The 11,907-nt window shown below is 38.6% G+C and overlaps 1 protein-coding gene across 1 annotated transcript in view; it reads left to right on the top strand.

The window, feature by feature from the left end:
• Nucleotides 1–1,729: 1,729 nt before the first annotated feature.
• The window catches only part of TDRP (testis development related protein), a 72,857-nt gene continuing 62,679 nt past the window's right edge, over nt 1,730–11,907 (top strand). Inside the window, exon 1 of the mRNA XM_004463144.4 lies at nt 1,730–1,954. Within this exon, the coding sequence (XP_004463201.2) occupies nt 1,730–1,954 (225 nt within the window). The remainder of the gene's footprint in view (nt 1,955–11,907) is intronic.

Genomic DNA, 11,907 nt, shown 5'->3' with positions numbered 1-11,907 from the left:
AAGTGGAGAGGCCTCCTAGAAGACGGCTCCAAGTCCAGGGAGGGCCTCCTGTACACCCAGAACCCGGGTCTCGGGGCTCAAGGAGTTCGTAACTTGGGCAGAAAGAAAGTGCTACAAGTCATGCTGACCCACGGGAGTTACTGACTTGCCCTGGTTGCTCTCCCATCTGTGGGAGGTTTGAGAAAGGAGGTGGGAAGGAGCTAGACCTCACCCGAGAGTAATTATTTGAGCTGCTTTGTAAAAAAAAATCAAGGATTTTGTCAGATCAAGCATTACTCTGACCCAGTCAGCATCTTACGTGATTGTATAATGCTATCTGCGAATTGTGCAGTTGGGGGTGGGGGCTGGGGAGGAAAGGAACAGAGCAAGCTGAGCTTCTGAATCACATTACGATTTTAAACCACAAAACTTTTGCAGAATGTCAGTACTGTGTTTCTTGTGTTTGGCGAAGTGCCAAGTTGCTTAGCTTGATTATTAAGTTATTGCAAATTCGATAATGTCTAGTTGCTTCTTTGTGCTTTTCATTAATTACCAAGTTGCCTATTATGAACATGCATTGCTTTTGTAAGCGAGAAAAAAATTATTTTTTAAAAAATAAAGAATATTTTAATGCCAGCATGGAAAATCTGTCACTATTACTCTATGAAAAGGGACAAAGAAATTGTCTAAGGGGAAAAAAAACTTTAAAACCTAATTAAAAAGAATAAACATACAAAAAAACAAGGGGGCAGGTGTAGATTAGTGGTTGAGTGCCTGCCTCGCATATACTTGGTCCCTGGTTCAATCCTTGTACCTCCTAAAAAAAAGGAAGAAATTTGCATTCTGACATTGTGGACCAAGCCAGGAAATGCAATGCTGAAGCTGTCAGTCTTCAAATGAGAACGGAAAACCTGAAAACTCCTGTGAATGGCTAGGACCATTGTTGATTGAATATCTAAATTTCCTTAAATTGTTTAATGCAAAGTTTTTCTGGGTCAAACTCTGTAGACGCGAGGCCCAGAGTCCTTTGACTTCCTGCCTGTGAGCAGCAGCCGGCTTCACAACTGCCTGCTATTGTCGCGGTTTCTCCTCTGTGGTTTAAAATTTGCCACAGAGAAAATCGGAAGGTCAACAAGCCTTCCACTGAAGACAGTGTAATCACGTGGCCTCTGGCTTTTTTTTTTTTTCCCCTTTAAAAAAGTTTTACATTTGACACCTTAAAAAAGAAATGGCAAATTCCATGGTCAGATGGGATTTACTCCCGGGTCACTGAAACGTCTGTTACTGTTCAACGCTGACTACTGAAGGTCCTGTCCACCTGGATCTCCTGCGCACACGCGCCTGAGCACCCCGGCAGGAGGTGGATTTATTGCCTTGCTCTCGTTGGGGAGCGTGTGCGCGGCGCGTGAACGGCAAGTGGGCAGAAGACTGAATGCACAGAGCTTTGCAAACGGGCTTGCAAACGGGCCCGGCAGCCCAAAGTCTGTAGCTCCAACCCTACCTCCCGGCGTGTCCCTGAATAAATTAACTGCCTACGTCTCTGCTTTGCCTCAACGGCCACAGGAAGAGCAGGACTAGCAATTTCTCCAAATCCCTTTCAGCGCAAGCGTTCCATCATCCTAAGTGCCTTCCTGGGTGGCCCTTACAATTTTATACACATATAAAGATTTTTTATTCCGGCATATAAATGGCAGTGCCTATTATGCAGAATTTAGATTTGTTTTTACTACCCCCAGTACTGAGAGTCAAAATGAGCAAAAGCCACGGAATTCTTACTTACATTCCAGCTTATTACTCTCCCTTCGCTCGCTCCCCTGCAGCCTTTTTACTGCAGGGGAGGTGGAAATGCCCTGAAGGCAAGCGCGGCCCGCAGCAGTTTCAGCCTGGAACACACCTAAGCGAAGGAATGCAGAATAATCCTAAACACACCGAGGTGGAAGCAGAAGGCTCTTCGGCTTCCAGTGGAGCTGGGAGGGTGGGGGTGGGGGGTGCTGCTTGAGGGAGGGGTCAGGGTGGGGAAGGGGGAAGAGAGAAAGGCTGCACGGCAAGATTCCCGCGGCCTTAGTTGCTGTGCTCAGCCCAGGGCATCTCAAGTCCATCTTCTCTCCACTATTCAGAAAGACTGGTTTTTCATCCGGGCGTGGCTGCTTACTTTTAGGGTGACTCTGTTTAGTCATTTGACTTCAGTAATAATGCTGGCAAAGGCTGATGGAGCACTTATTATGTACCCAGCACGATTTTCACGTCCTCGTAAGTAATGTGTTAGAACTATTAGTACTCCTGTTTTACAGGAGAGGAAACTGAGGCATGGAGAGATTCGGTAACTGACTCAAGGTCACACAGGTAGCCAGTGGTGGAGCCTGGATTTCCGTTCAGGCTTGTCCCAGAGTCTGGGGTCTGGAGTTCTTCTAGTTTGTCTATGATTATAGGTTACAGATTTCAAAAATACACATGGCTTGGAGTTTCAGTTTCCACATTTTAAAAGGGTATAGATATAATTATTTACATATAGAATAACCTTTTAAAATAATTATAACTTTTACAAAGGGAATAAATATGACCCTTGCTAAGATTTTGGAGATGATTCAAGTGAGATAGATACCATATACAAAAGTGCTTTAAAAATAAAGCCTATTAGAGAAAGGCAAGTTTACTTATTTTCCTCTTTAATATTTTGTTCTTGTAACAACATAAATTTCTGGGACACAGAAATTAATTAAAAGGCATTAACCTTTGGTATGAGCTATTAAGAGGATGGATATTAATTGGCGATGCGAGGTAAACCACCAGGCTCCCCAAAAGTGAAAGGAGAGGTTCTCAGTGCCCGAGGCTAGGAAGAGCTGAGCCAACACTACCAGATCAACCCGTGTATTTTGCTTTCTGCATTCTGCTGAGAACGGCGGCTGAGGGGTGGAGAAGGGGTGGGGGGACTAAGGCTTGTTTTAACTCTTCCATTACTTTCTGAATGCCAGCACTTAAGGACCATCTAATTGTGAATGTGTGCAATAAAAGTGGCTTCAAAAATAAATAAATAAGATAACAGTGGCTTCAGGATCCCCTAAATAGCCGGAGCACCAGGCGCAGGGTTTGTTTATTGAATGAGTAAATGAATGACTAAATGGCTGAATGCTTTTAGGTTACTGAAAGAATAGGTACTTTTATATATTGTATTACCTAAGGGTGCTAGACTTTACCCAGAGCTTACTGTCTTATGGGAGCTGGATACTGTGCTAAGCCCGAGCTTTTCAAGTTGTGGAGGAATCCTCTTTAGTTTACAGATGAAAAAGCCAAGGCTCAGAGGCCAACCAACTCTTCCCAGCATCTCAAAGCTAATTATCTCATGTATTTTCTGTTTAGGTGAACTTTCCCATACCTTATCTCACTAGTTCATCACTAGGAAGTGTTATTTTTTAAAATTTTGCTGGATAATGATAGCTCAAAATGCTGACATGACACAGAGTAAGTTGTTGAACTAAAATGATTTCTGTTTTGCCAAGGAACTTTTTAATTTGAAAAATACAGAAAAGTACAAAACAGAAAAAACATTACTAATAGATATATTGATACGCAAGTGTTAGTAGTATTTATGCTGTACATGACAATTGCAGGACTGTGAGCTTTTATATATCTAGCATCATTGAGTAAATATTTGGATATAATCACATAGCTTGTAGGGTATTGTTGGTTTTTTTTAACATGAAAAAGAAGAGAAATAAATGAAAAGAAGCACATTTATTTGAAGTTTGTTGTGACTTATCTGTTGCAATGTGCAAGTTGTTTATATATTACAAAGTAGCAAATTTATTAAAAATTCAAAGGGGCAGGTACTTTTTGAACATCTTGCATATAAGGTTTATACATTATATAATGTTTATAGCTACTATAATTCACATATATAATATTACTATATAAACCAAAGTTAATTTTCTCATTCTGCTCCTTCAGCTTACCCCCCACAAATAACCAGTATTAAAGTTTGGGGAAAAGCCTTTCAGGTTTTATTTTTTCTACATAGAGCTAAAATTTTAATCCGGAGGCTTCCAGGAAGATGACAGACAAAAAGACATGAAACCCATTAGAGGTATACAATAGCAGACTTGAAATGAGAGAATAAAGAATAAGTGATACGAAAGACAGAACAGCTAAAATTGAAGAGAGAAAAGAACAAAGAAAGAATGGGGAAAACTGAGCAGGGGCTCAGGGAGTTAAATGACAAAATGAAACAAAGCAACATACATATCATGGGGGTTCCAGAAGGAAAAGAGAAGGGAAAAGAGGCAGAAAGAGTATTTGAGGAAATAAAAGCTGAACATTTCCCAACTCTCATGAAAGAAATGAACTTACGTGTCCAAGAATTGCAGCATACCCCAATCAGATTAAATGTGAATAGACCTACTCCAAGACACATATTACTCAGAATGTCAGACATCAGTGATAAAAAGAGAATTCTGAGAGCAGCAAAGAAAAAAAAAATCATCACATACAAGTATGCCAAGTAAGACTTAATGCAGATTTCTCATCAGAAACCATGGAGGTAAGAAGACAGTGGTATGATACAATTAGGATATTGAAAGAGAAAAACTGCCAGCCAAGAATTCTTTATCCAGAAAAACTGTCCTTAAAATATGAAAGTAATTTTACAATATTCACCAACAAACAGAAACTAAAAGAGTTTTGTAAAAAAGAATCCACTTTTGCAGGAAATATTACAGGAAACCTGACAGCCTGAAAGAAAAAGACAAGAGAGATAGGCTTGGAGGAGAGTATAGAAGAAAGAATAGCAGGAAGGATAATTGAAAGAGTCAAAAGACAAATGAAAATAACATATGACATATGAAAACCAAAGAATAAAATGGGGCGAGTAAATAATGCATTTACAGTAATACCATTGAATGTGAATGGATTAAACTTCCCAATCAAAAGATATAGGTTGACAGAAGGGATTAAAAAAACAAACCATGAGCCATCCATATGCTGCCTACAAGAGACTCACCTTAGACCAGGGTTACAAACTGCTGAAAGTGAAAGGTTGGAAAAAGATACTCCAAGCAAATAATAACCCAAAAAGAGCAGGGATAACTATACTACTATTGGATAAAACAGACTTTAAATGCAAAAAAGTTATAAGGGATTCAAAAGGCCACTATATATTAATAAAAGGAACAATCCACGAGGAAGGAATAACAGTCATAAATATCTATACACCTAACCAGGATGGCCCAAAACTAAAGAGGCAAACTCTGGTAAAACTAAAATAATAGTTGGAGAATTCAACACACCACTCACATCATTAGATAGAACAACTAGACAGAAGATCAACAAAGAAACAGACAACTTGGAACAATTTAATAAATGAGCTAGACCTAACAGACATATACAGAACACTGCACCCAAACTCAGCAGGTTATACATTCTTTTCAAGTGTCCGTGGGTCTTTCTCCAGGATAGCCACATATTAGGTCACAGTGCAGGTCTCAATAAATATAACAAGATGGAAATTATTCAAAACACTTTTTAGATCATAATGAAATGAAACTGGAAATCAATAATAGATAGGAAAGAGGTAAATTTGCAAATGTGTCTCCACACATTTGAACAACACACTCCTAAATAATCAGTGGGTCAAAGAAGAAATTGCAATTGAAATTAGTAAATATATTTAGATAAATGAAAACAAGAACACAACTTAACACAACTTATGTGAAGGCAGTCTTAAGAGGAAAATTTATAGCCCTAAATGCCTATCTTAAAAAAGAAGAAAGAGCTAAAATCAAAGTTCAAACTGAACAACTGGAGAAACTAGAAAAAGAACAGAAAACCATACTGTGGCAGTTTGATATTATTTATGAATTCCAAAAATAGATACTGGATTATATTTGTAAACTGGTCTGTTCCTCTGGGCATATTAGATTATATTAGATTCAGAGGTTTCACTTTTACGTGATTACTAAATAATGATTAAGGCTTTGATTGGGTCATGTCAGTAGGATGTTGAGTCCCTGCCTCCCTTGGTGGGCAGTGACTCACAGAAAAATCACATGGCAGAGAAGGGAGCAGGGAATTTTGATCCTGGAGCCCAGGAAGTAAATAAACAGAGAAACAGAGAAGTCTCCATTAGATGCGGCAGAAACCCCAGGAAGAGAGATGAGCCATTTACCTGATAGTCTACAGCTGGCCTTGTGGAAAGAGCAGAGAGCTGAGTCCAGAGAGAAACAAGTCCCAGGAAGAGAGGAACCCAGGAAGCCTGAACCCTCACAGACATTGGTAGCCATCTTACTCCAACATGTAAAAATAGACTTTGGTGAGGGGAGTAACTTATGTTTTATGGCCTGGTAACTGTAAGCTTCTACCCTAAATAAATACCCTTTACAAAAGCCAACAGATTTCTAGTATTTTGCATCAGCACCCCTTTTGACTGACTAATACACATACCCAAAAAAAGCAGAAGGAAAGTAATAATAAAGATTGGAGCAGAAATAAATGATATTGAGAACAACAAAAAAATAGAAAAAATCAATAAAACTAAATGCTGCTTCTTAAAGAAGGTCAATAAAATTGACAAATCTGTGGCTAGACTAACAAATAAAAAAAGAGAGAAGATGCAAATAAATAAAATCAGGAATGAAATGGGGCAAAGTTATGACTGACCCCACAGAAATAAAAAGGATCATAAGAGGGTATTATGAGAAAATGTATATCAACAAAATAGATAACCTAGATGAGGTGGAAACATTTCTAGATATGGACAAACAACTTATACTGATGCTACAAGAAATACAAGAACTTAACAAACCAATCACATTTAAAGAGATTGAACTGTCATCAAAAATCTCCCAACAAAGCAAAGTCCAGGACCAGATGGCTTCACAGGTGAATTCTACCAAGCATTGTGAGAAAAATTAACACCAATCCTGTTTAAACTATTCCAAAAAATTGAAAAGGATGGAAAACTACCCAACACATTTTATGAAACCAACATCACCCTAATAGCAAAGCTAGGTGAAGACACTACAAGAATAGGAAATTACGGACCAATCTCTCCAATGAACACAGGTGCAACAATTCTTAACAAAATAGTTGCAAATAGAATCCAACAGTATATCAAGACTTATACATCACAATCAAGTGGGCTTTATTCCTGGTAAGCAAGGGTTGTTCAACAAAAGAAAATCAATTAGTATAATATGCCAAATTAACAAATTGAAGGGGAAAAAAAACACATGATCATCTCAACTGATGTGGAAAAGACATTGATAAGCAGCCTTTCTTGATAAAAACAAGTCAAACAATAGAAATAGGAGGGAAATTCTTTGATATAATAAAAGGCATATATGAAAAACCCACAGCCAACATTGTAATCAAAGAGGAAGTAAAACTGCAAACAAGATAAGGGTGTACACTGTCACCATTGTTATTCAACATTGTACTAGAGGTTCTAGCTAGAGCAATTAGAAAAGAAAAAAAAAAAAGTATCCAAATAGGAAAAGAGAAAGTAAAACTCTCACTATTTGTGGATGACATGAGTCTATATTTAGAAAATTTTGATGCCAACAACAAAGCTACTTGAGTTCAGCAAAGTGTTAGGATAGAAGACCAACACACAAAAATCAGTAATGTTTCTGTACACTAGTATTGAATAATCTGAGGAGGAAATCAGGGGGAAAAATTCCATTTACAATAGCAACGAAAAGACTCAAATACCTAAGAATGAATTTAACCAAAGAACTACAAGAACTATATGCAGAAAACTAAAAAAAAAATGCTAAAAGAAATCAAGGCCTAAACAAATGGAAAGGCATTCTGTGTTCATGGATTGGAAGACTAAATATCATGAAGATGTCAATCCTACCCAAACTGATTTATAGATTCAATGCAATACCAATCCAAATTCCAACAACCTACTTTACAGAAATAGAAAAGGCAAATACCGAATTCACTTGGAAGTGCACCTGAATAGCCAAAAGCATAATTAAAAAAAGAAGAGCTATGTGGGAGGAATTTCACTACCTGATCTTGAAACATATTACAAAGCTACAGTTGTCAAAACAGCATGGTATTGACATAAAGTTAGACACATCAATCAGTGGAATAGAACTGAGAGTCCACAAGTAAACCCTCACCTCTATGGCTAAATGTTTTGTTTTTTTTTTAGGAGGTACCAGGGATTGTATCCAAGACCTTATATATATGGGAAGCAGTGCTCATTGACTGAACTATATCTGATCCCCAATGAGAGTTGGATTTTGTGTTTGTTTATTTGTTTGTTTGTTTTCAGGAGGTACCAGGCATTGAACCCTGCACCTTATACATGGGAAGCAGGGGTTCAATCACTAGCCAACTGGTTTGTTTGTTTTTTTAAAGATTTATTTATTTACTTTATGATTTTTCTTTCTTTATCCCTCTGTCCTCCAGATGGTTCTCTCATCTGTCTGCTCATTGTTTGTTCACCTTCTACAGGAAGCACCTGGAACCAAACCAGGGACTTCCCATGCGAGAGGTGAGTATCCAACTGCCTGAGCCATATCTGCTCCCTGTGGGCTGTGGCATCTGTTGTCGTATGGCATCTGTTCGTTGCGGTGTGTGTGTGGGGGATGTCTGCTCATTTTCATTTAAGAGGCACTGGGACAGGAACCTAGGATCTTCCATGTGGTAGGTGGGTTCCCAACTGGTTAAGCCACATGCACTTCCCCGAGCTAGTTTTTGACAAACCTACCAGTCCTTGTTAACAGGACAAAACAGTCTCTTCAACAAATGGTGCTGGGAGAACTGGATATTCATAGCCAAAAGAATGAAAGAGGACCCCTAGCTCACACCCTATACAAGAATCAACTCAAAATGGATCAAAGACCTAATATAAAAGCCAGGACCATAAAACTGCTAGAAGAAAATGTAGGGAAACATCTTAAAAACCCTGTGGTTAGTGGTGACTTTTTGGACTTTACACCCAAAGCACGTGCAACAAAAGAAAAAAATAGATAAATGAGACCTCCTCAAAATTAAAGTTTTGCATCTCACAGGACTTTGTAAAAAGGGTGAAAATGTACCTGACTCAATGAGAGAACATATTTGAAAATCACATGTCTGATAAGGGTTTAATATTCATGATATATAAAGAGATGCTACAACTCAACAATAAAAAACAAAATATCCAGTTCAAAAATGGGCAAAAGACTTGAATAGACATTTGTCCAAAGAAGAAATACTAGTAGCAAAAAATACATGAAAAAAATGATCAACATCACTAGCAATTAGAGAAATGCAAATCAAAACTACAAGGAGATACCATTTCACACCTACTAGACTGGCTGCTATTAAAAAGTCAGAAAACTGTAAATTTTGGAGACGATATGGAAAGGAAGGAATGCTTATTCACTGTTGGTGGGAATGTAGAATGGTACAGCCACAGTGAGGACTGTTCAGCAGTTCCCAGAGAAGCTGAATATAGACTTGCCATGTGACCTGGCAACACCATTACTTGGTATATACCCAAAAGAACTGAGAAGAGAGACATGAACAGACACCTGCACATTGATGTTCACAGCAGCTTTGTTCACAATTGTCAAAAATTGGAAAAAACCCAGGTGTCCATCAACTGATGAATGAATAAACAAATTGTGGTGTATGCACATGATGGGGTATTATGCAGTATAAGAAGAAATGAACTCTTGAAGTGTAGGACAGCATTGGTGAACCTGGATGACATTATGTTGAGTGAAGCAAGCCAGACACAAAAGGACAAATACAGTATGATTGCACTATTATGAACTAAATATATTGTGTAAACTCATGGAGTTAATAATTAGAGTATAGGTCCCCAGAAAATAGAAGGAGGGTAGAGAATGGAAAGCTGAAGGTTAATCTGTGCAGAATTGGTAAAAACGGTTGTTTTTAAATCTTTGGAAATAAATAGAAATGGAGAAAGTATATCATGGTATTTGTTACTAGCAGAGCTATTATATGGGTATGAGAGTGGTTAAAAGGGAAGTCTAAGGTCATGTCTATTGCTAGAATGAAAGCTAAAAACTGTAACATGGGACTGCATAAGATAGTAAACCTCTTGTAAAACATGAATATGGGTGATATAGCATATGTAAGTCTGTTTTTACAAAATATGAATACAAGTATACTAGAGAGAAGGAAACAGAATAGCAACTACGTACGGCAGGGGAAGCATGAAGAGACTTAGAGGTGATGAGTTTTTTGTTTTTTTTAAGATTTATTTTATTTATTTATCTCTCTCCACCCCCTCATTGTTTGCACTTGCTGTGTCTGTGTCTGTTCATCTTTGTTTCTTTAGGAGGCACTAGGAACTGAACCTGGGACGTCTGATGTGGGAAGGAAGCATCTAATCACTTAAGCTACCTCCTTTCCCGGCTTTGTTGTGTCTCTCATGTTTTTCCTCTTGTGTCTCTTGTTGCATCATCTTATCACACCAGCTTGCCATGCCTGCTAGTAGTGCCAGCTTACTGTCCTGCTTGTGCTCTTTAGGAGGCACTGGAAACCGCTGCTCCCTGCTTTGTTGTATCTCTCATTATGTTTTTCTTCTTGTGTCTCTTGTCATGTCACTTGTTGTATCAGCTTGCCACTCTTGCCCTTCATTCCAGCTTGCTGTCTTCTTTAGGAAACTGAACCATGGACCTCCTGAGTGGTAGGCAGGAACCCAATCATTTAAGCCACATCTACTTCCCTCGTTTGTTCATTTTTTGTTTGTTAGTATTGTTATTGAAATAATTAAAGTGCTCTAAGAATGATTGAAGACATGAACACACAAATATATGATTACACTGAATAACATTGGTTTTACACTTTGGATGGATTTATACTTTATCAATATGTATCAATACAATTGATTTGTTTAGGGCGGCGGACTTGGCCCAGTGGTTAGGGCATCCTACCTCTACCACATGGGAGGTCTGCGGTTCAAACCCCAGGCCTCCTTGACCCATGTGGAGCTGGCCGATGCGCAGTGCTGATGTGCGCAAGGAGTGCAGTACCATGCAGGGGTGTCCCCCGTGTAGGAGAGCCCCACGTGCAAGGAATGTGCCCCGTAAGGAGAGCTGTCCAGTGCCAAACAAAGTGCAACCTGCCTAAGAATGGCACCACCCACATGGAGAAATGACACAACAAGATGATGCAGCAAAAAGAAACACAGATTCCTGTGCTGCTGACAACAACGGAAGCGGACAAAGAAGACGCAGCAATTAGACACAGAGAACAGACAACCAGGGTGGGGGGAAAGGGGAGAAAAATAAATAAATAAATCTTTTTAAAAATTTGATTTGTTTAAAAAATATTCAACATCACTAGCAATTAGGGAAATGCAAATCAAAACTACAAGGAGATATCATTCCACACCTATCAGAATGGCCACTATTAAAAAACAGAGAACTACAAGTGTTGGAGAGGATGTGGAGAGATAGGAATGCTTATTCACTTTTGGTGAGAGTGTAGAATGGTACAGCCACTGTGGAGGACTGTTTGGTAGTTCCTAAAGAAGTTAAATATAGATTTGCATGTGACCTGGCAATACCACTACTGAGTATATACCCAGAAGAATTGAGAGCAGTGACACAGACATCTGCACACTGATGTTCATAATAGCATTATTCAAAATTGCCAAAAGTTGGAAACAACCAAGGTGTCCATCAACCAATGAATGGATAAACTAACTGTGATGTATTCAAATGATGGAATATTATGCAGCTGTAAGAAGAAATGAAGTCATGAAGCATATGACAACATGGATGAACCTGGAGGACATTATGTTGAATGAAGCAAACCAGACCTAAAGGGCAAATCTTTATGACTGTGCTATTATGAACTAAATATATTGTGTAATTTCATGGAGTTAATAACTTGAATATGGGTCACCAAAAAATAGAATGAGGTTAGAGAATGAATAGCTGAGGGTTAACTTGTGCAGAATTG

This window comes from Dasypus novemcinctus, chromosome 25 (assembly GCF_030445035.2).
Source record: "Dasypus novemcinctus isolate mDasNov1 chromosome 25, mDasNov1.1.hap2, whole genome shotgun sequence".
Classification (NCBI taxonomy): Eukaryota; Metazoa; Chordata; class Mammalia; order Cingulata; family Dasypodidae; genus Dasypus; species Dasypus novemcinctus.
Note: the sequence above shows the minus strand (reverse complement) of the source record. Positions and strands in the feature narration are given on the sequence as shown.